Raw genomic sequence first — 24,505 nt, 5'->3', positions numbered from 1 at the left:
AGCTGAAGATAATGAAGATACTTGCAGATGTGGGTGATGTAATTGGTAGGCAGTGCCGGGGTGGGTGGGTGGGGTATCCATTGTTCTTCTGGCTTACCAACACTGCAGGTCACAACCACTTACCAAGAGGGAGAAGGGTGAGGCATAGGGAGCTTGGTTCTATGCAGCGCATGGCAGCAGAGCCGAGCCTGTTCTCCAGCCGCCACATGCTACATCGTTCCATGTTCCCTGTGCCTTGTTCCTCTCCTCCTTCTCTCAGGAACTGGCAGCAACTGGGAGAGCAATGGAGTCCCACCCACATGGCCGCCCCATTGCTCATGTTAGTAAGGATGGGGGGAAAAATTCAATTTTGTTTGCATTTTACTGAAAAACTACCTAATTTGCACTTCTCAAATTAATACACAAAGCAAAATAGCCATCTTTTGAAATTGACATTTGTCAGAATGTTGCACTACAGTTCTGCAACTAATCAAGGTTTACAAAAATGAAGAATAATAGGGGAGAAATGTATTTAAAACCGTTACCCACAAATAACATAAAAAATCCACTATATATTGGCTAATTGATTGTAAAAATGTGTACTTTAGTCAAAGCTGCATTAAAAAAAATGTGCTTATTAAAATAAATTCACACTAAAATGCTGACAGATTTAAAAACAGTTCTGCAAATTGTTGAAAAGTGTGCAGGATTAAATTTAAGATTGGAAAAATGAATAAAAGCAGACAACCATAACTCACAGATTCTTCATTGGTAAATGTAAAAGAGAACAATTGACTAGGGGCAAGTCTCCACTGGAGCTCAGAAGAGCCACATTGCAGCCATATGGTTGTTAAAACTTCTGGGAATTGAAGCTGTGTGAGGGGTAAACTATGGATCTCGGTATTCTTTAGGGGAAGCCATGTGTTTTAAATTTATGGCATGGCTGTAATCCCAGAGACCTGATTTGCTCCCTGAGCTGGGTCCAAAGCTATGACTTTGGGGGGCTCCGTAGAAATCTTAAGATTTCTTGCAAGATTTGTTGGAATGTTAATGCTGTGTTCCCTTCCATTTTAGGCTTAGGGCTGTATACATGTGTAAATAAAGCCATATTCTACAAAGATACTGCCATCTCAGTTACCAAGGAAACAAAGCCCAAAATATATGCAGACACCCCTGAAATCTCTCAGCACTTGGAGGGTGGAGTGCATATAACAATATGGAAAGAGACCCTGATGAAAAAAAGGGAATGCGTATCAAAGATATAAAAATGGATGACTGTCAGAGATGCTGAAGGAAGTTCAAAACAGACATAAATTGTTGTATTCGAGATAAAATGTATAATTGGATGAAAATTAATAAAATTTATTTTTTTTAAAAAAGGAAAGAGACCCTGAGGTACACCGCTGGGCAATTCTGAGCTAAATGAACCAGTGAGTGACTCAGTATAAGACTCAGTATAAAATCTATCTTAGGAGAGTTGCTTTAGATGACAGAAAGGTCTAAGATATCAATGTCATATTTGTTTGAAAGGCCCATATGTGCCAGACAAACATTCTAGGCCCTGCTCTGTCAAGGTTTTGGCTTCAACATTAGTACACTAATCAGATAATAGCTGTACACTCCTGAAATTTTTGAAAATCCATGGTCTGTTTCCTGTTCCTACTTATGTATAGGAAGATGTGTGGTGTTGAAAATTAAAATACAGCATTTCCTTCCTTCCAACCACAAGCTGTAGAGCTGTAAAATCTATCTACTCGAACACTAAGCTTGGTTATATTTTTAACAGGTATCCCAAAAGCACACTAAATCAATCTTCTTGACAATGATAATGCCCTCATAAATCAATGTCAGGTGAGGAAAAAAATCTTTTGAGAACTCAAAAAGTTAAGCTGATGCCAAAAATATATAAGCTTTTTTTTGTTTGTTTATATGAAGTGTAAGGCAGCACAATTCTTGGCAGCCACTTTAGTTGCCCATGGCATGAAGATAATCCCCAAGATTAAAGTGGTGGAGGACCCCAAAACATCCCAATGGGCACTGAGCTTGTTTAGGTAAAGGTAAAGGGACCCCTGACCATTAGGTTCAGTCACGGACGACTCTGAGATTGCTGTGCTCATCTCGCTTTACTGGCCGAGGGAGCCGGCATTTGTCCACAGACAGTTTCTCTGGGCCATGAGGCCAGCATAATTGAGCCACTTCTGGCAAAACCAGAACAGCGCATGGAAACGCCGTTTACCTTTCCTCCGGAGTGGCACCTATTTATCTATTTGCAATTTTGGGCGTGATTTCGAACTGCTAGGTTGGCAGGAGCAGGGACCGAGCAACGGGTGCTCACCCCATTGTGGGAATTCGAACCGCCGACCTTCTGATTGGCAAGTCCTAGGCTCTGTGGTTTAGACCACAGCACCACTTATTAAATCCCATGGCAGTCATCCCATCAGCACAAACATTTCACCTTGCCAGATGGAACTATCCACCCTCTTTCCACCGCATACCGTTCTGGGTAAATATATGGACCTCCTAAGCAAATTTCAGGGGGATTGTATGGGAGGGGGGAAGCACAGCTACACTACTGGAAGTCCTTAGTAGAATCCTACCCTGTCTATTGATAGAGGAAAAGCTGAAAACCAAGTAGGATGGAATGGGATCCCTGAAAAAGGGGGAGTGTGAATGGGATCCCTGAAAAAGGAGGAGAGTGTAGCAAGACACTTGCTGTTTTGCTAGCTGTCACTTGCCCGTTTGGAAAGCTTCCTGCATTACAAGAACAAGAACTGCAGACACGTTGGTGGCAGAGTATAGATTTTGCACGCAAAAGGTCCCAGAATTCAGTTTCCTGCATCTACTTGCATCAAAAAGCAGCTGACTCAGTCCTGGGGGAACTGGCAGTCACCATAAACCAGGGTTGGATCTACTGGCCAGACATGGTCCTCAGCTGGATTTCACCTGTCACTCTGTGTCCCCTCCTATCCAAAAGCTTTTCAGCTGAAAGCAGCTGTTGGGAGGGAAGAGATTGTGTGGAGCAAAAGTAAAATTCAGGAATAGAGTTACTAACAATGAAATCTATACCTCTGTTTCTATGGGAAATAGCTTTGGTAATTGGCATTAGTATTAAGGGTGTGCATGGTATTACGACGGCAAAGTGGTTTTCAGGCAAAAATGGCTCCCTTCTCCTGAAGAAGACAATACTGAGCTAGATGGATCAGTGATTCAGGCTCTTGAAAGATAGCTTCCTGTATTTAAAGAGATCGGCCCCTCCTTAATATATGCATAATTTCTAATGTTTTATGAGATTATTCTATTTGCTTGGAAGAATACTGCAATATCCTAATACTTTGTCTTTTCCTTGACTTCAAAAGAGAGACTTTAAGCTGAGTGTATCATTTACATTTGAAAGCATTTTTTGCAGCTTAGGAGGTTTAGTGGTCAAAATTGCCCTGTCAGATTCATGACTCAAGAACCTCCTAAAAAGACAACCTAAGTACCATTTTAAAGCCCTAGTTAATAGAGCACTTTTATCCATTCTGAAGCTGTGAAAAAAGCATTAGCTTATGTGATTTGACCTTGCGGTTCTTAATGGCAGTTATTCCACAGGGTCTCTGGTAAGTTTGTTAGATATGGAGACAACAGTGAGTTCCAAAGTCCTGTTGTACAGCAGATTAGATTACCATGGTCTGTCTAATAACGCACTTGACTGTGGAGGCTGCACTAAGTACCATATTGTCTGTGTGCTTAATTCCTAAGTATTAAAGATGTATCTTCATTGAACAACTAAGTTCCTATAAACATGTAACATTTTGGGTGTTAAGTGCTTTTTTTCCTTTAAAATGTTTAGGGCTATTCTCATTTTCCTACTCATATTGAAATACTGCCCCTCAATGAGGCCAAACTTAGATTCACAAAATGTTTAGGGGTGTGCGTCCCCCTGCGGTCTCCCAGAAAAAAAGCACTGGGTGTAACCATCAAGTACCTAACTTCAGATCAGTCTGAATTCACTGCCTCATTTACAAAATAAATGGTTGTGGCCTTCCCTAGCCTGGTGCCCTCCAGCTGTATTAAGGTGGGATAGCTCAGTCGGTAGAACATGAGATTCTTAATCTCAGGTTTGTGGGTTCGAACCTCATGTTTGGCAAAGGATTCCTGCATTGCAGAGGGTTGGACTAGATGATCTTCATGGTCCTCCGCACCTCTACAGTTCCATGATTCTAATTTCTTAGCTGCCCTCCAGCATGAGGGCAGGTTGCAACAAGTTAAAAATACATTAAAATCAGTTAAAAGAAACTGCAGTCCAGAGAATGGACTACAGTGCCCATTGGCTGATGATGAAGGTTATTGGAGGTAATAATCTGAACCATTTATATCTGGAGAGCACCCAGGTTGGGAAAGGCAAGCTGAATATTGCTATCACTATTGAGGAATATTGTGAGAAAGTCATTAAGAAAGACATTGATTTAGGTCTTGTTTCTTGGTTCCACACAAAGTGACAAATTCTGCTATGAAAGACTAGTGCTTGCAACCATATTGACCTCACAGATTAGGAAATGAAGGCTCTCTGGAAATAAGTCATTTTGGCTAACCAGTTCAACCTGCATACTTAAATAAGGATAACAACTTTGTTTTATTTTGAAGATTTTTCTGTATACCCCAAGTATATCTATCCCCTCTTGTTTGGTGCTTCAGAGAAACGAGGCAAAAGTTACTGACTGGGTGGGGCTATTCAAAAGACCCATTTGGCCTGGGCTAACACAACCGCAATAAAAATGGTTTCAAATATGTCTGTTTCCACTCTCATGGCACACTTAGCAACAGGGAAGTTTTACAAACTCTTTCTCAAGGGTGCCGACTTGAATAAAATATTGGGTGGGCAGGTAAGCCCCGCCCCACATAATCAATCACAAAACACAGCACACGGACACCATTTGAATGGCAATGCCCATCAACTTTGGGGGGTGGTCCTGCCTCCTCAAATACTTTATTGCAGTTGGCTCCTATGCTCTTTCTGGAATAGAACTGAATGTATAAAAACAACCAGCAATTTCCAAACATCAAACAGAAAGCATGGCTATATTGTGAAAAACCTGTAAAGCTTTTTGAAACAATAAAAAAATTCTATTTCAGGACCAAAGGAATAATAATAAAAACCAGTTTTGCTCTTACAGCTTGATCAGAGATACCCAACATGTGCCCTCCAGATGTTGTGGAGTACAACTCGAATCAGCCTCAGTCAGCATGGCTTATGGTCAGGAATGATGGGAGCTGAGGTCCACAATGTCTGGAGAGCACATGTTGGTTGTTCCTGGGCTGTATTGATCTGCTCTCCTTTTGGTGTCCTTAACATCTTTTAAAAAAATGAACCCAAAGTCCTTTCCTCAGCCAAAGTAACAAATCACTCCTGAACAGAAGCTGAAGTGGGATTGTTTTCTTTCAAAGTAGGCTAGGTATTCATTGAAAAGAAGTGGGGTGGTTTGGGACCTAAAGTTTAGGTCCACCTAAAATGTAGTAGTGTGGTATCTCACTTCATTCCATCACACTTGAACAATGATCCATAGTGAAATTTGAGAAATTGTAAGAGAAGTTAATTTTTTTACTCAGACTAATCTAGTGTCTTTGGCCAAATGGTTCAATGTCACATGCTATATAAATTTTCTGCAGGACCTGCCTGGCAAAGAGAAATCAATAAGTAGGTAATGGATTTGATTAAAATGTTTATTTTTCCCTCCTCCTGCTCAAACTAAAATGCTAAATGTCCCTTCCCATCCACATTCATCTGTGGGTTGGCTTCTGCTTTTAATGAGTTTATTGAAATACTGTTTTTGGTAGTACCTAAGCAGTTTCAAAAATCCTGGCTGGTGTTTGTGAGAAGTTAGTTATTGTTTTGCTATGACGATTGTCAGGTCGACTCTGAGAGAACCTTTGTACTTTTCCAAAGCTGCAAAGGAAGGAGAATTTTATCAAATGTGTTATTCCTTATGTCAACATTTTTCTATGCTACTCTTAAAGCTGCAGAAGTCATGTCAGGATCTGGATTCGCAACCCTATGTGCTGTGCTTTCAACAAAAATGGTCATACTTCCCTACTAATGTGAATGTTCTTTTTTCCTTCCCTGCTGTGTGATACCAGAGTGCTTTTGTGCTTAAGGTAGCATGCTAAAGCTGGGGCATGCTGATTTTGGAACACAGCTATGGTGTACCCCTGAGCAAGTTAGCCAGCGGCACTGTAAATAGAGATCTAGTAGCATAATTTAATACATATCAAGTAAACCTTTCTTTCCAAAGACTTGGTGAGCTCTCAAGAAGAAAGCATTAATTGGTTTTTATCTTAATGAAAAATTGTCTTTGTATTTTTGATTTGGAAATAATATTGAATGGTTGAACTATTTTTCCTATTGCTAACTACATTTCACATACCTCACTTACTTTTGGGTTGATTTTTCTGTGTTGAAAATAGGATTATGCATTTCGCATATTGCCAGCTTACCATGAAATCCTGAAGGCTGTGCGAGTAAGGCAACCATTCTTGCACAAAGTACTCCAGCGATGGTCACTTTTCACTACAAGCCCCACTTTTCCCTCAGTATCTGCCATTATGGCAGCTCTTCCCACTTTCAGCTGAGCTCCTGAAGTGTAGCAGCAGATACAGCCTTGCAGTAGGCATGCACATGATTCATGGATATATTTATCCTTCACTCAAAAAGTGACCTGACATCCCCCAAACAGATGTGCAGTGTACACAAAGCTAAGTGTTTCCATATTGACATTTTGCATGTCCTGCTTGCATTATGACATGTGATTTTATCTATAATGGCTCCTGAGAGTTGGCTTGATGGTGCATGATTTATTTATTGTCTGTTAAGTCTATATCCCACTTTTCCATGTGCAGTGCACAAACTGGCTTGCAGTAAAGGTACCCCTGACCATTAGGTCCAGTCGCGGACGGCTCTGGAATTGCAGAGGGAGCCGGCGTACAACTTCCGGGTCATGTGGCCAGCATGACTAAGCCGCTTCTGGCGAGCCAGAGCAGCGCACGGAAACGCCGTTTACCTTCCCGCCGTAGCGGTACCTATTTATTTGCATTCTGATATGCTTTCCAACTGCTGGGTTGGCAGGAGCAGGGACCGAGCAACGGGAGCTCACCCCGTCACGGGGATTCAAACCGCCGACCTTCTGATCGGCAAGTCCTAGGCTCTGTGTAAACACAGCGCCACCCCTGCTGTAAACACACACAAAAATAAACACACACAAAAATAACACACACAAAAATAAACACACACAAAAATAACAACCTATTAACGTAACCATAAAAAGGGGTTGTATCCAACTAAGTCATGCTCAGAGGAGACCCATTGAAATTAATTGAAATTAATAACACAACTAAAGTCCATTGATCCAGAGAAAACAGTAATGTAGAAAAACAAGGTAACAGTTAAATAAGAGCAGATAAAACATCAACAATGACAGCTGGTTGAAAACATACTGAGCTGTGATTTAAAAACCACCATTGGAATATAGTTCCATAGCTTGGGTACAGTCAATGTCCTGTCTCAAGTTCCTGCCAAATGTATATTATATAGAGGAGGGCATTATTGGAAAATCTCAAAACCTAGGCAGGTTCATACGGGAGAAATGTAACTTGATCCCAAACTGTTTAGAGGTTTTATAGGTTATGGCTAGTAGGGGTGGGGCAGACACTAGTTGGATCTGCATTTTTTCACACACATATATAGAAAATTATTTGTGTGTCGAGGTCCCCAAGCCACCCCTCAAATAACTCACAACACACACATAATTTTTGTTTAAGGTTTTTGGCATAATTTTGGCCACAACTTTATTAACATACATGATTGTTAGGCATTGGTTAAGACTATCTGCCCCCCCCCCCCGGCCTGGGGACAGAACTGACTTCTGGATGCCACCAAAAGCCAGTAAGGGAAAGCAATATTGGGGAGAAATGGAGCTGAGGCACAGACCCTCACCTCTCCCCGCATGCTCCCCAGGGCTTGCCGGCCCTAGCCCCTTTCCAGGGATTCGGACGAAAAGATGGCAAGCCCCTGGATTCCTTTAGCAGAATTCCCGTTCTGCAGCAGCATCAGAGGGGCAGGCCCAGTCAATCCTTGCCCCTCCTCCAACCAATTTATAATCAATGCCTAACCGCAGCTTACAAGTTGTGACGATTTGCTACGAAGTAGGCAAAAACCAAATGGCCCAGCCAATCAGCCAGATGGACAAAATTTCTACCACGCCCCTGCCGCAACAGCAGATGACCCCATGACAGGCATAGCAAGGTCAACACAAAAAGCCCTAATTGCAGGACGGGTGGGCGGGTGTTCTCATGCACACAGCAAAAGAGAAAGTTCCAAAGCTGCGTGCACAGAATATAAAGCCTTAAATCCCTCCCACCAAATTGCAACACACAAATTGCCCCAGCAACACGACCATCCAATCATTGCCACAGGCCAACTTTCCAATCCTGCCTGGCAACAGAGGGGCGGCCTGGCAGACCCCACCGCAACCCGCGTTCTCTATTAAGGAGAACACATCCCCATAGCTCTTTTTATCTTGAATGGAATTTTAAACCTTCTCCCTCTCTCAATAAAGACTAACATGGGAGTAACAAACAGATTTTGCTTCAGATATTGCTTCTAGCAGCAGCCAGTAAAGACATCATAATCGGCAATTGATTAGTTGAGAATGGCAGCTTTTTTCTTTTTTTTTACAAGCCTAGGATGAGTGGATTGCTTAGACCAGGAGTAGAAAGTAAATTTTTTTTTAATAATATGTTAATGTGTTAGAGAGCTTAGAATCATAGAATCATAGAGTTGGAAGAGACCACAAGGGCCATCGAGTCCAACCCCCTGCCAAGCAGGAAACACCATCAGAACACTCCTGACATAACCTTTCAGTTAGAGTCTTCAAAACACGAAGCAGATCAAGTCCTATATGGGGCTTGATGCCATGTTGATGTCCTGCATTCTATAAAACTTCCAAGTTGAGTACAGGGGCACCGACCTGGGCCCCACACTGTGAGTGCCCAGTGTCAGCACACGCCGCACCATAATGATGTCATGACATGATGTGACATCACCATGTCATGGTGCACCATCATTATGGCGCAACACACTTCCTCTGGCATCACGCTGGCAACAGGACTGGGGTCTGTGCCTCTCCTGCGGGGCCCCATGGCAGAGGCGCAGGCCCCCAGTCAGTCGGTGTGGCACCAAAGTTAAGGTGGTGCTCGGCCGCGGTGGATGGAAGCGGCAGCCGTGGCGCACCAGGGCAGCACTCGCAGGGCGCACTGAGGCCATGGGGGGGACGGATGCAAAATTTTTGTGGGTGACTGGGCTCCTGGGCCCCCCTGGAGATGGCACCAGTGGTTGAGTATATTTTTAGCTACAGATGGGATAAGGAGAATAACAAATGGAAGGGCTTTTCAGTTCTGCCATGGTTATTTCCTTGTATCAGAATCACCAGTCTTGGTGTTAGAATCCCCCCCCCAAACCCCCAATTCTTTAACATAAAAGCATTGAATTGTAGAGTTGGAAGGGACCCTGAGGGTCATCTAGTCCAACCCCCTGCAATGCAGGAATCTTTTGCCCAACGTGGGGCTCAAACCCACAGACCTGAGATTCAGATTGTCATGCTCTGCCGACTGAGCTATCCCAGCTCTAATGCAAACCTTTTCCAAAGAGCATTTTGTAAACAGAAAATATATTTGTTTTGTTTATAGCAGTTTTCACATGCCCACTATAATTCGCTAAAATGTATTTGTGTGTGTCTCAGGGGTGGCGATTCATGGTGCATGAATATATTTTCAAACGGATACTCTTGGTTCAACTAGCCTTCTTTTCATGATTGCAATTCTGCAATCTTTGCATCTCTTGCACACAAAGTATCTCAGTCAGAATCTGGAAATTCTATTCTATTTGGTGTAAAGCTACTGGTACAGTAATTGGTTTATGGAAAAAATTTTACTGACTTAATTAAGAAAAGCATGGACTAAAAATTAGGGGGGGAGTGCTGAATTGGTGAGGGCAATGGCTCGTTTCTGACTCAGGTGGGTCCTGCCACCTGAGGCAGTCACCTCACTTTGCTTCATGGGTGGGCTGGCCCTGGATTTAAGAACATACAGAAAGTGTCTACTTGAGATGATTTAACATAGACTGGAACTCATTGACACCTTTTAACCCCCTTCATGTATCATTTGCGGAGATAGTCTTTAGCAGCTCTATTCTTGTTTGTTATGGAGTAGGGATTCTATTGTGTAGACAGGCCGAGACCCCCCAAACCCCAAGCCACCCTCAGGAGGAATAATGACGCTTGACAATGTGTTATGGGATTAAAATTGACCACAACTTTATTGGGCATTTATCCCTCCCAGTCCCCAGCTGGGGATCTGGGGAACATCAGGGTTATCCAAAGTGTGTGAGGACTGGGCTGACTCTGGAGAATGTCTCTTCAAACAGAGAGCCCACCCCCAATTTCTCCGCATTGAAGGGGAGAGCACTGACAACCCATTGGCGTATGGCCAGTGCCTCCCCTCAAAATAACCCCTTTAATGGGGAACCCTGGGATCGCCGCCTCGGGGAGGGGGCGTGGGTCACCGCTTCACGCCCCCCCCCCCATTGAGGGAAGATAGACTAATGGATTCTGCCCAAGGCCTACAAACCGCCAAAGTTGTGACGTTTTGCTATGGGGAAGGCGAAACCTGCCAATGCAGGGAAATTCCTTCCCGGTCCCTCAACGGTGACCATCAAAGACCGCAGCAGCGCCTGCATAGCTGTAAAGAAGAAGTTTAAACTGCAGAAGAAGGCATAAACTGAGGGAGGGCGGGGGGGGTGGAGTTCAGGAGCCAACTGAGGACAAACAGGTAAGTTACACCCTCTATTGTGAGTGTGGGCAGTCCTAACTCTACCTGGCCAACTGCCCTGGCAATGCCCCCCCCCCAGCCAGGATTGGCTGATTGACAAGGCTAGGCAGGAGCCTCCAGGTATCCAGCTAGAGGGGGTGGGGGGGGGCGGCAAAGCCAGCTTCCTTGCTGGGGGTCTAGTAGTCCCCAGGGGGGCTGCGCACGACCACGCAAAAGCCGCCCCCCAGTTAATGTGGGGAGCGGTCATTCTGTGATCATTTTTTGTTCATTTGCTACATGAAATAATTCCTATGGTAGTAGTATATCATAAGAATCTTCTTTGTGGTCCGTGTGCTCTAATCTCACTCACACAAATATATACATATAAGTGTATAAAAGAACACACACAGGCACACCTCTGAAAATGCCAGTGACATGTGATTCTTTGGACTGAAATCAGATACCAAACTGCGATGAAAGCTTTGCAAGCAGTCAGTGTTTGTGTCTCATGCATATTAGGTTCCCCTGCCGCAGTGCGCAGCTCAAGGGCGCAGTGGCAGAGGGCAGGCAGGAGGTGCGTGGGCATCAGATGGAGCAATGGGATGACCATATGGGATGAGTTTGGGTAGTGAAAGGTCTGGAGGCAGCTGAAGAAGTCTCTCTGCTTCTGGAAACTTGAACTTCAGCAGATAAAAGCTGTTTCAGTCAGTTTCTCAGGAGAGGGAGGAGGAAGCTAGATTTCTTTAAGGAACACATCTTTACAAAACAGCAGAGACCTTACTTCCTTACTTTGGCATCAACCTGCAGACATTTCTTCCCTCCTAGCAATGTCTTGCTGTGGCAGCTGAGGTCAGCACTTCTACTCTCACTTCATAGACTTTTAATGCTAACCCTTGTAAAGTGGTTCAGAAGTTCTAATCTCTGGGAAAAACTCCCTCCACCTTCAGAGCCAGAGATTATCAACCTTTAATGCAGAGCTCTTTGCTCCCCTCAGGTATGTTTGATTTAGGAAAATATCAGAAGGAATATTTCAGGCACTTGTCAATATTTGAAAAAGTAATTTGACATGTTTTGCATTTTGTGCATTTATCCAAACACCTTCTTGTTACCTCCTGCATTTTAAATATAAGTGAATAAACCCAGTCAGACTGAAGTATTCTTTGACTGGTATGGCCTTTTCTCTCATGGGGCTTCTTACGCCTCAGTCTCTTATGCAAGTAGCTTGCAGGGAGAACATGGAGTGCTGACACTGTGCCAGTGCTGTGATAGTGTGGGGAGAGGTTAGCATTCTCTGGCAATGAGCTAGTAACTGTTGTCCCCTAAATAATTTGTCATTTTAGAAAGCAGCAGTGCTATGATATGATTGCCATAAATAACTGAGGTCCTTTCACGTTTCCCCCACACTTTTGGGGAGTAACAGCCCTGTTTCTCTCTCTCTGCTTCAGTTGGAGGCCGATCAACAAAAGATTGCAATCCTAGCTCCATTTACCGTACCTGGGAATTCAATAGGACTTACTTGTCAGTAGACTTGGGGCGGTATTTCGACATGTTGATTGACTAAGTTAGGATACTTAAGTTCAATAAGTATATTCTGAGTAAAATTGTAGTTGGTTAGGATTGTAATTAATTGATCACAGTCAATTTCAGGAGTCCATGGTTAGGACTGTGCTGTTAATGAGAAGTCCACTGCCCATTTATCTGGGAAAAATATATTGAACACTGGGACTTCATTCCAAATATATATGCCTAAGACTGCATTGCACTGCATGTGTGGCCTTGCAACACTGCACTCTATGAATGACATTTTCTCTCCAGACAGTTATATAATTAATTGATGTAATTTATTACATAATCCTAATAAAACCTCCCTGTCAGAGGAACAGAGAACTGTCTGCAAAGTTGTAATTTTTTAAAAATAACATTAAGTTACTTTGGATAATGTTTCATGTCTTATAACGGCAACCCTACTTTATATATCCAAGTTTTTCAGTGCATTGAAAATAAATGAAGGTATTTCAAAGTCTGTTTTAACCGGTCTTTGTCTATGGCTTGATTAATAATACACTGAAACATTGTTGTCATTTATGATGGATCAAAAGGCACCTTTATGTTGTGAACCACACTGTGATCTTTGGATGAAGGACGGCATACATATTTAATAAATAAAAATAAATACAATTATTATTTAAGTTTAAATTAATCTTCCCTTCACCTTTTCTAAAATGTAAGCATGGTCAGCCATCATATGAGACTGGATGAGACTCGCAGAAGGAATGGGGGGCACTTCTAATTAATTTATCAACTTTTGTTAAATAAATAATACTTTTATCAAATACTGTACATAAAGACTTCTATTAAACACACAATATACTAATACATGAAGATGTATTACATGGAGAATATCTAACTAGAGATGGGACTTTCTTTCTTTCTTTCTTTCTTTCTTTCTTTCTTTCTTTCTTTCTTTCTTTCTTTCTTTCTTTTATAAGGAATTATTATTTTGACTGTGCCTTGGCAGACTTTTTAATATTGTATTTTTTCATATATTTTTTTATTAACTTTCCAAATTTATAACAAATAAGACACCCAAATAAAGAAAAAAAGAGAACAACATTACAATACTAAAACAGAAAGCAACAAAAACATACATATATATACCTAATACTTTAAAGCCTAATTTATATTTCTTTGTTAACTGACTTCCTCGAATCCCTCCTTACTGAATTTCATTGAAACACTTTTTAACAGCTTTCCAATATCCTCTTTCTAATCAAATTAACACCTTTAGTTTACAATGTTCTTCTCTTTTCAAATTATCCAAATCCATAGTATTTTACAATTAATTCTTAATCTAGTCCTAGGCCCATTTGGTACTTTCAAATAATTTCTACTTATCGTATTTTACAATATTTAGCTAAATAGTCTTTAAATTTCTTAAACTCTTCTTGGTATTCCTCTTCTTTCTGATCATGGATTCTTCCAGTCAGGTCGGCCAGCTCCAAAAAGTCTAACATTCTTCTACTGTTGGTATTTTTGTGATTGCCAATTTTTGGCCAATGAAAGTCTTGCCGCTGTAGTGGCGTACAAAAACAATCGTAACATCTTTTGGGGGCAATTCCAAACCTATTATTCCAAGCAGAAAGGCTTCTGGTTTCTTAATAAATGTATTTTTCAACATTTTTTTCAACTCATTATAAATCTGTTCCCAGAAATCTTTCACCTTGGGACATGTCCACTACACATGATATAAGGTGCCTTCTTTTTCTTTACACTTCCAACATAAATTATCATTCATATGGTATATCTTTGCTAATTTTACTGGGGTTAAATACCATCTATACATCATTTTCATGATGTTTTCTTTTAATACGGTACTTGCAGTAAATTTAACCCCTTTCTTCCACAACCTTTCCCAATCCTCCAACATTATATTGTGTCCAACTTTTAAATATTGTAATGGAAATTCCTTTAAAATATTGCTCACATTTAATTTGTACAAATTTGAATATGTGGCTGACACCAACAATTAAACACAACAACAGAGGAATGTAACTTCTGCCACCACAGCCTCCCCAACCCAATTCCAAAATTTGGACCCTGTCATGCTTTAGCAGTGAGGAATCTCCACTCACCTGGGGCTCTGGAGGAGCAGCATTTGCTTCATGGTGCAGCCGTGGCTGGTCCTGTGAGGCCACCATCTTCCTGTGTGGCTGGGGAAGGGGATGACCACTTGGTACTACCCCACCTCTGGGTGCTGGGTACTGTGCAGGAGTCCCTTCTGAAGTCCATTTGTGCCTGAAAAACAAATTTCAAAGGAGCTCTCTCTTAGTGTCCATCAGCTGATGGGCAAAGAGGAGAGCCTTTGAAGAAGCTGGCTTTCAACACTGATCAGTTTATGAGTTCTGAGAGGGAACTCCTTTGAAGTCTGTTTATGCCCGCAAATGGGGAGTCCCTCCCAAGCTCCTTATCTACAGTATGGAGATAATGTTTGTGACCTCTTCCAGAATTGTTTTAAGACTTATAGCAGCATAATATATCTTGTTGGTGTGTGTTAGGGGAGGGGCAGTGCCTCTGGTGGGTGACATCTTGTGCTCCTTCTCATGTAGTTTGTCCACCTTTGGACCCATCCTGCTCTTAGCTCTCACTTGTGGCTTCTAGAAGCTGTCAGCATGCAACAGTGGCTACACCCTTTGACTGACTGGCTAGCCAATGGGTCTTAAGCCCTCGATGATTTAGGAACTTCCCTTGCATGAGAAGACAGACTCTGGTGGATTGAGTGGACCAGACTTGTAATGTGTCCAACAGTCAAGAAGGTGGTTTTTTTCATGCTCCGTAGAGGAAACTGAATGGCAGATAGAGCTTGTCAACCTGGGAAGAAGGAAAACTCTGTGCCTTGTGCAATATCTTCACAAGGAGAAAAGGCTAAGAAGTAAAACCTACACAAATCCGGAGTCCCTAAGATGGTTGAATAGCACCTTGCACACCTTCTTCCAGCAACTCCTACAGCCAAGCTGGTGCCACACATATTGCTCTGCTTTCCTTCGGACCACATCAGCAAGGCTGAGAGGGAGGTCTCCTCGTCTGGGCAGCCCAGGATCTTCATATACACTGCCCAGGCTTGTGCCCCAGGGAGGTCACTTAGGGGCTGCAATTTGACTGCACTCCTGGGGGCACACTTCATTATCTCTCAAGACAGATGGATGACAAAAACAAATGTATCTGGTTGCTTTGAATACCATAAAGCACTATTATTTTCACACTTTGACATAAACTTTAGTCAAGAAACATTGCTTACCTTGTCAGTCCTATTGGAGATTTGAAGGCAAGTGAACAAAGTTTTATAATTCCACAAAATGCTACTGTATTCCACCCCCCAGCCCCCGCTCACTCCTGTGCTCCTTCATGTGCTCCAAACCAATGCTAAAGGATCTCCCAGCCTTCCAGAGCAGATTTAGGGGGCCCAGGGACATGGAAAGTCCCATTGCATGAGCATATCTCAGTTTGAACATGCAAAAACTTGGGTGAATTCCACTCAGTGAAATTAATGAACATCACTTAGTTAGGTCCATTAATTTCACTGGGTCATCTTTGAGTAAAGCTTTGTAGAATACCACCCATGGACTTCATCATATTGACCTGAGAGTGTTACCTGAAATGTTGCCCGTGTGTGATCCAGATCTCTTATTTTCAACAGTGGAACAAAACTGGTCACTTCCAGCGGAGATGCAACTGTTCGGATATGGGACTTTGCAAAGGGCGGCTGCATTTTGACCTTGGAAGGTCACAGCTACGCGGCCTGGGACTGCTCCTGGCATTCATGTGGAGATTTTGTGGCTTCTGCCTCTATGGATAAAACTAGCAAAATATGGGACCTGAACAGGTATGTGATCATTTATAATCATTTATATGTTGAAACAGATTCTAGATGTTGGGGGGGGGGGGAGGTTGGCTCAGGAAAATGACAAATGATCTTTTAAAATTTTCAGATGTTTTCAAAAACACCAAAATAATATTGCACCATATTAAACATAATCTGCTCAATATAAATAAAATGAAAAATCATAAAAAATTATGTCACATTCTATGAAGTGTGTGTGTGTGTGCATACCTATTTTATTTGGTATGAAGGGCCTATTGGATTCAGTTTCACAATTGTTGCAGATCAGAGATTTGTGTCATGATTACACCCGATTTTTCTGGTTGTAAGTTATTTTTACATCCACGGGGTTTTTAGGATTTCCCTTTATATCAGTTCTGGTATACACAAGACGAAATGGTTAAATCGGCTATGATAAAATGGGCACAGGATATTGGGCATAACATTATGTTGGAAGACTGGGAAAGGTTGTGGACCACTGGGCTGAACTTTACTGCATGTAATGCTTTGAAGGAAAATGTAATGAAAATGATATACAGATGGTACATGACCCCAGTTAAACTTGCCAAAATATACCATTTGTCTGATAATAAATGCTGGAAATGTAAAGAAAATGAAGGAACATTCTTTCACCTCTGGTGGACCTGCCCTAAAGTGAAGGCCTTCTGGGAAATGATATATAATGAGTTGAAAAAGGTATTTAAGTATACCTTCACTAAGAAACCAGAGGCCTTCCTTCTGGGTATTGTCGGCCAGAAGGTGTTAAAGAAGGACAGAACATTCTTTATGTATGCAACAACAGCAGCAAGGATACTTGTCGCTAAGAACTGGAAAACTCAAGATCTACCCACACTGGAAGAATGGCAGATGCAACTGATGGACTATATGCAACTGGCGGAGATGACTGGCAGAATTCGAGACCTGGGAGAAGAAAGGATCGAAGAAGATTGGAAGAAATTTAAGATTTATCTACAGAAACATTGTGATTTAGTGGAATGTTAAAAAGGATGCTTGGTTACAAATAATTGGCCATCACTAAACTGGATCGGAATTTGATGATATGTGAGATTAAGAGAAACAAAATTTGTTGGAGAACTGTTATATTATATTTAAATGAGTGGTTACAAAATTGCAAATAAGATGATAATTTGCTTGAAAAAATTTATTAACGATGTAAGTGGGAGCGGGAGACGTGAGGAAGTCTAAAGAAGTTATGAAATTTTGTTAAAACAAAGCAATGCTGTTTATCATTTTTGTATTTCTTATATTAAAAACCCCAATAAATATTTTTTTTAAAAAAATATATATATATATCAGTTCTGGTAGAGCGGAGCTTTCCAAACTGTGTGTCGCAACACGTTAGTGTGTCTGCAGCAGTGTGTAGGTATGTCTCGTGTACACTCCCTGTGATCCTCCTGGGGCTGGAAAGGGGTTAGTTTAACCTCCAATTTGCTAGTAGAACTGAATTACTCTGTTGCGAAATGATGCATGTCTAAAACGTGTGTCACCAATATGAAAAGTTTGGAAAGCTCTGTGGTAGAATATGGAATAGGTGATTTATAGCAAGTGGCAGGAAACCTATGCCTCTATTGGTGTTGCTGAGTCTAAATTTCTCATCATCCCCGACTATTGACCATAATGGCTGGGACTGATGAAAGTTGTAGTCGAACAATAAAAGCTGTTGGACAGTGGAATGGACTCCCTTGCGAGGTTGGAGGCCATCTGTCATGGATGCTTTAGTTGAGATCCCTGCACTGCAGGGGGTTGGACTAAATGCCCCTCTGGGTCACTTCCATCTCGTCAATTCTGTGATAATATCATGAGTTCCACAGGTTCCCCATCTCTGGTTCTACAACTTCCAGTTCTTTTTTGTCCATTTCTGAGCTATGTAATGACTTGCACCATCTGGCGATGACAGCGTAATAGGACCAGTCATGTAATTGTACCAACACAATATTCTGGGTTTCTTTATTCTTTGCTGCTGCAGTGGGATTAGGTCTTAAAAGTACTCTTTTGTTTCTTGGTGATTGTTATGGAAATGACTGGCACAAGACACCATGTGTGTTCTTACGGCCAGGAAGAAAGCATCTTCATTTTCCCCAAATCCTACTTCTAATGGATACTTGACAAAGAGAATTAAGCCATTATCTTGACCTAGAGCAGGCATGTCCAAAGTCCATTTTGGGGGTCTAATCCCACTACTGGTTGGTTTAATCTGGCCCCTGTGGCAATTTATTTCCTGGGGTAAAATCCTAAAAAAGCCTCAACAACCTCAGGATTTATAAATGCTTTGGTTTTATATCTACTTGTTCTTTCTTGAAAGAGCCCTCAGGGTCAAAGAGTCTTCAATGGAAATTCAGAGTGACTGAATAATAAAAGTATTTCATTCCTTTTCTAGTAATAAACTTGCATTTTATCATTAAAATAAATTTTGAGCTGTTTGCTGTATTGCATATGCTCTTCGTATTTACAAAGAATTTCCTAGCTCATATTCCTTCTGATGCATGTAATCATCCCCACAATTCTTCACAACATAAATTTGATTATGGAATTGGAATATGATCAAGCAATCATTTATCATTTATTTGTAGAGTCATGTATATGCGTAAATAGGCATAGTTCAGAAGATTGTTTAATGTTTCGGTTTGGTATGTGTTCAGGATTGTGCCGTACAGATTGTACTCTATATTGTTATCTGGACAGTGATACGTGATCTGCATTTTTGTGGCCTAGCCTTGTCAGGGCAATGCTGATCAACTAAACAGTTTCTTAGAGACGACCCAATACTATCAAAGTTTACTTTGCATTAGGCTCCAGCTAATAGAAACAGCTGTAAAATTGTTACTGGACTTGTACACCTTAGTCAGCAGGTGAGGCTAGTTGCATTTTTGAATACACCCATCTGTACACAGAGTGCATTTGGATGTAAAGTCAAATCATGGTTTATCATTAAAAGCACGAGAGCCACGTACCTTTGTCTTGCTCTGTCTTCTCTCCTCCCCCTTCTGGTGTTGGCACTTTTTATATTTTTTATCAATAGAAACTATATCACAAATCAGGTAACTATTGTGGACAGATGTATTCTTAATTGCCTGCATATGCCTGGCAGAATGGGGGGGGGGGATCAGCAATTGTTTAAAGGCTGAAATAAAAAGTTCCTGCTGAATCTGTATGGAACTCGGCAAATCAGGTGATGTCCATGGCATGAATCACTGTAGGAGGGATTGCAGTGGATGCCCCAGGCAGATCTTGAGATAATTGTATGCTGTGGATGTTCCTTGGGCTTCCAGCTAGATCAGTCTAGTAGTATCCTTGAGCTGTGAAGCTGAACTAGGGTGAGCATAACCCCATTCATAAAAGGTTGAGCATCTTGTTGATCAGTGAAAGCATTCTTTCACAGGACCTCCATATTATCTGGGTTTATCCTCAGTTTATAGGCCTTCCATCTATTACTGCTTCCAGACACTGATTCAGTAGCTTTGCCACCTCACCTGAATCTCATGAAAAGGAGAAATAGAGCTGGGTATCATCAGTGTCCTGATGGCATCTCATTCCAGATGTCTAGACGACCTCTTTCATGTATACTTGGTTTAAGGGTTCAGTGGTTCAGCCTGTTTCCCGGTGTGAGAACGACCCAAAGACATATGGCATAGTCCATCCACGGTAAGCACTTGACGGCGCTGTTGATTTCAGTGGTAGTTAAACCTTACATTAACTTTGCCTGGATCCAGCTTTCAGAGGTTTCACACAAAATCATCATTTATGTGGCATTGTTCCAAAGGGGTTGGACTTGAATGGGTTCTCTGCAATCTATGAAATGGAATTCTATCAGTGGTTTAAGTTAGATTTTAAACTAAATACCGTAAGTAATGCTTATAATGGTATTTCTTCACTGTGGGGACATGTTTCCTTATGTTTGTTTGTACAATAGCTTGCTACTGCAGTACGGGCAATAAAATTAGTTTGCAAATGCAATCAGAAGCCCAGATGGTGGAGAATATAACTTTTTCTGACATAAATTCATTGGGGAAAGTGTCCTAGGTATTGAACCAAGTGTTGCTGAGTTGAGCAGAACTCGACAGGGAATGTGCTTTCTGGTTTCTGCATTATCTTCACCATCGCTCTTGACAGTCCCAATCTGACAGTGTTGGCACTTTCAATTTTCACTTTCTTGTTTTTGTTACTTCATGTCACATGGTACTCAGGGTTCCAGTTCAACTTTCTTTCAGGAAGAAAGCACATTAAATTTCACTAGGGAAGGAGCTGCTTTTCCATTCAGTCTGAGCTGCCAAGCCATCATTTCTTTAGTAGCTCATCAGCAGATGGTTGATTTAAAGATATGTTTTACTTTTGAAAGGGCTGGATCTGATTATCAGAAAGCTCCAAATGCAACCTTATAGAGAACATGAGTGGATGCTGAAGAAGGACTGCGGCAATGTAGGACGTACTCTGAGATTTCAGACAAAAGCAATGCAATCAGATGGACTTGACCATTATGCTTAACCGTAATGGCATTAGCAGGGATCCCAGACAGAATTGAGTTGCATGATACAGACTCAGGAGAGATAAAATTGCAACATTGCCAATAAATTCCAACCAGGTTTAAAGCTAATTGCACTCACATGTGATGTCATTTCAGATATTGAAAGAGAAAGCAATATATACAAAGGAAAGGCAGGAGGCTCTAGTGAAACAATGTGATTTCTGTTGAATGGATTTATAAAGTAACTCAGTACAGTATAAAACTTTTTCTTGTGATGAAATGAATGCTCTAGAAAAGCAAAAGTTTGTCAGATTACTATCAGGCAACCTTCCAAAGGTAGCACAGAGAAAGTAGGCTAACAAACCTACATATGGCTTCCATATTAATTATACAATTTTCAATTAGGGAAAAACAGTCCCTAATTCAAATCAGTCTACTTTGAAAATATTTGAGCATACACAACATATACTAGGAATGAGATATTACTCCTTGGGATGTATCTGAAGAACTGTGAATGGGTGGAAAATAGTTGCTAGCACTGTTGCACAGGTGCCTAAACAACAGTGATGAAGCAAGCCCACTCTCCTAATTTGCATCTTAGAGTTGTATAATGATTTTATGAAGTTGACAGTTTTACTTCAGTTCCTTTCCTCATGGACTTTCTCTTCTCTAAGGCATGTTACTGTTGTATTTCTATTTTATTTTATTTCTACAGCTGCATTTAGAGATTGTGAGTATTTATTTGTGTGGTGGCCAAGGCTGTGTTGTGCAATGCAGGAATTTATTTTCATCACCTAGTTGTTTCTGTTGCATTGGTTTTAACAGCTGAATTATATATTGGATTTTTAATATTTGTAAGTAGTCTGAGACTATTCATTTATTTGCTCATTTATATAATTAAATAAATTGCCCTCTTTTGAGCTCTTGCACACTGGGTCATTTTCATTGAGCTGCCCATCATATCTCCAATGTCTCTTCCCTGAACGGGCACTGTGAGTTTGGGTCCCATATATATGAAGTTAGGCTCCTCTCATCCATAATGTGGATCACATTACATTTGCTTACATCGAACGGCACCTGCCATTTTATTGCCCGTTCACTCGGTTTTGAGAGATCCTTTTAGAGCTTCTTGCAATGGCTTTTTGGTTCTTGTCACCTTCAACAACTTGGCCACTGTGCTGCTCACCCTTTAACACTTTAAAAAGGACAGGTTCCCCCAAAAAACCAACCCTGTCCATTTATTTGTACTTTCTTCATCCTGTTCTTTAATCAGTTGCTGATCTATAAGAGGATCTATCCTCTCATCCCATGACTGCAAACCTTACGCAGGAGACTTTGGTGAAGGACTTAGTATAGAAACCATTTTTTGAAAGTCTAAATTCAGAGTGACTATTGGACTTGTACACCTATTAACACTTTCAAAGGACTATAAGATGTTATTGAGCCAGGACTTACACTCGTGGAAGCCATGCCAGTACATCTTCAGCAAGACTTGTGCTTGGTAATTGTATCCTTAATAATGCTTTCCACCACTTTTCATAGAACATACATTAGGCTAGCTAACTTGTCATTTCCCAGACCTCTCCTGAATCCCTCTTTAAAAAGCAGTGTTGCATTTATCACTTTCCAATTCTCAGGCATGGTGGCCAGTCTTAGAGACAAGTTGCATATGTTTATTAGAAGATCCGTATTTCACATTTCAGTTCTGTAAGAACTCTCTGGTGAATGCCACTCAGACCTGGTTACTTGGTTACTTGCTTTTTTAAAACTGTCAATAAGGCCTAGAAATTTGTCTCTTGTCAGCACTGTTTGCCTCAATTGATCAGACTCCCTTTTTGAGAAAGTTAGTTCAGGCACTGCAGTCTGCCCTACATCTTCCACAGTGAAGATAAATATGAATAAATCATTCATCTTTGCTGCAGTATCCTCCATTAGCAAAAATTTGATTCCCTTGTCCAAAAGTCCAGAAGCCTCCCTTTCCTGCTTCTATTGCATTAATAATAATAATAATAGTTCAATTACAGTGACAGGGAAGGAGAAGCTTAAGACTACAGAATCATAGAATTGTTGGTTGGAAGGTGTCTCGAGGGTCATCTAGTCCAGCCTTTCTGTTAGCACCCAGACTTTGGAACACTTTTCTCTGCACTAATAACCAGGCATTGTCCTTGTTAGCTTTTGAGTGCTTTTGGGTTGTTTTTTAAGCACATTTTATTTGGCTGAGACAGAGGTAGCCAGAGGCACCCACAAGGTGCTACAGATTTTGTTGAATTACAACTCTCATCAGCCTCAACCAGCATGGCTATGATGGGAGCTGTACTTCAACAATGTTGTTGGGTATATTGGCTATCCAATGATTTGACTGAACTTGGTTTTCTTTGTCTGGTTGTTATCATTCACTGGTGGATTTGCCTGTTTTATTTGTTGTTGTTGTTTGAATTGTTTTTAACAGAGGCCCATATTTGGCAAAAAGATGGGATGGAAGGTTTAGAATAAGTAATTTAGATGTATGAATTTCTTCTACCCCTAGGCTTAGACTGCAACCATCTATTTCATATGTATTGTGTAGTGTTCCCATCATAGAAAGAATATAGGGGGAGCAATTTGTGCATAGCTGCCCACTGAATGAATGGGGAAACTAGACTGATTTTTCCATGGTTATTCACAGACCTGTTGCTCTCAGTCTAGCAACTGGAGCATACAGGCTCTCAGACCGGGAAGCGTGCCATATACCCACTCTAAAGGAGAAGACATCCGCCTTATTTCACCCTCTAACATTGACAGTGATGTCATATTCAGCAATAACCAGAACCCTGCGAAATGGACATCTCTCACGAATAACCACAGAAAAAAAGCTTTGTGAAAAGGATGGGTGGGAACAGTAATCACCATTTTATTATTCATAAGTGTAACAAAGATTGAAAAGATACAGCTATGCATATTAATAGATCTGCAAACAGTTTGAGGATTGGGTTGCCTGACCATAAATCCAGGGCTGTCATAGTCATTATGGCAAGATTAATTGCAATTATAAATCTCTTCAGAGATGAAGGGACTTATCTGAGAAATGCAAATCAATCTTAGCTTACTCCTGACAAAGACCGTCAGTTATCTTGTTCAGTAGCACATACTGCACACACTGAATAAAAAGCAAAGTGACATTTTAAAATGTTCAATCTGAGGTTGTTTTGCCTCTAAATCACAGTATTTAGAGTTTAGGAATTCAACAGATCATATTGAGCAGTAAAAATATTGTTTTAATTATCTTTGTTGGTTTATCTCTCAATAGCCATTCGGCCCCTCACCCATGCAGCTAAATATAATAAAACCATGTCTTAGTTTGCAACCATCAGCTTTAAACAGTTACTAGTTCTAAACCAAATAATTAATTAAACCAGCTCCAGCTCCATGCCTTGTTTCTATCACAATGAAGAATGTAATAAACTGGACCTCTGCTACCATGGCTTGTGAATGGTGTTAGAGTTAATACTTTTTGTGAATTATTGAAGCACCTTTGCCTATATGGAAATTGTTTATTTAAAAATGACTATGAAGCTGTATAAGGTTGAAAATTACCTCCATCTTAATTCTACTGCTACTCTCCTGCCTGTATAATGAAATCTACATTTTAAAAAGCAGTGTAGCTGGATCCAGGTCAGTGCTGTGAGGGCATGTAATCAATAACAATGACCTCATATTACCGGTAATTAGTGTAATGTCTGAGTAAAGTTTGGTATATGATTTAGCAAACTGTGGACAAAACTAGGAGGTTGGAAAAAAGGTTTGCCTCATTTCTTTATTCAAAAAGCAACCTATGAAGCATGTTCAAA

The 24,505-nt window shown here is 41.0% G+C and overlaps 1 protein-coding gene across 3 annotated transcripts in view; it reads left to right on the top strand.

Annotated features, from left to right (window-relative positions):
• SPAG16 (sperm associated antigen 16) overlaps positions 1–24,505 on the top strand; it is a 399,910-nt gene that overhangs the window by 188,293 nt on the left and 187,112 nt on the right. For all 3 annotated transcript variants that reach the window (XM_081924719.1, XM_081924718.1, XM_081924720.1), the window contains one exon: positions 16,013–16,198. In XM_081924719.1, the coding sequence (XP_081780845.1) occupies positions 16,013–16,198 (186 nt within the window). The remainder of the gene's footprint in view (positions 1–16,012; positions 16,199–24,505) is intronic.

The sequence above is a fragment of the Podarcis melisellensis genome, assembly GCF_964234715.1.
Source record: "Podarcis melisellensis genome assembly, chromosome: 1".
Lineage (NCBI taxonomy): Eukaryota > Metazoa > Chordata > Lepidosauria > Squamata > Lacertidae > Podarcis > Podarcis melisellensis.
This window is presented reverse-complemented; position numbering and strand designations above follow the sequence as displayed.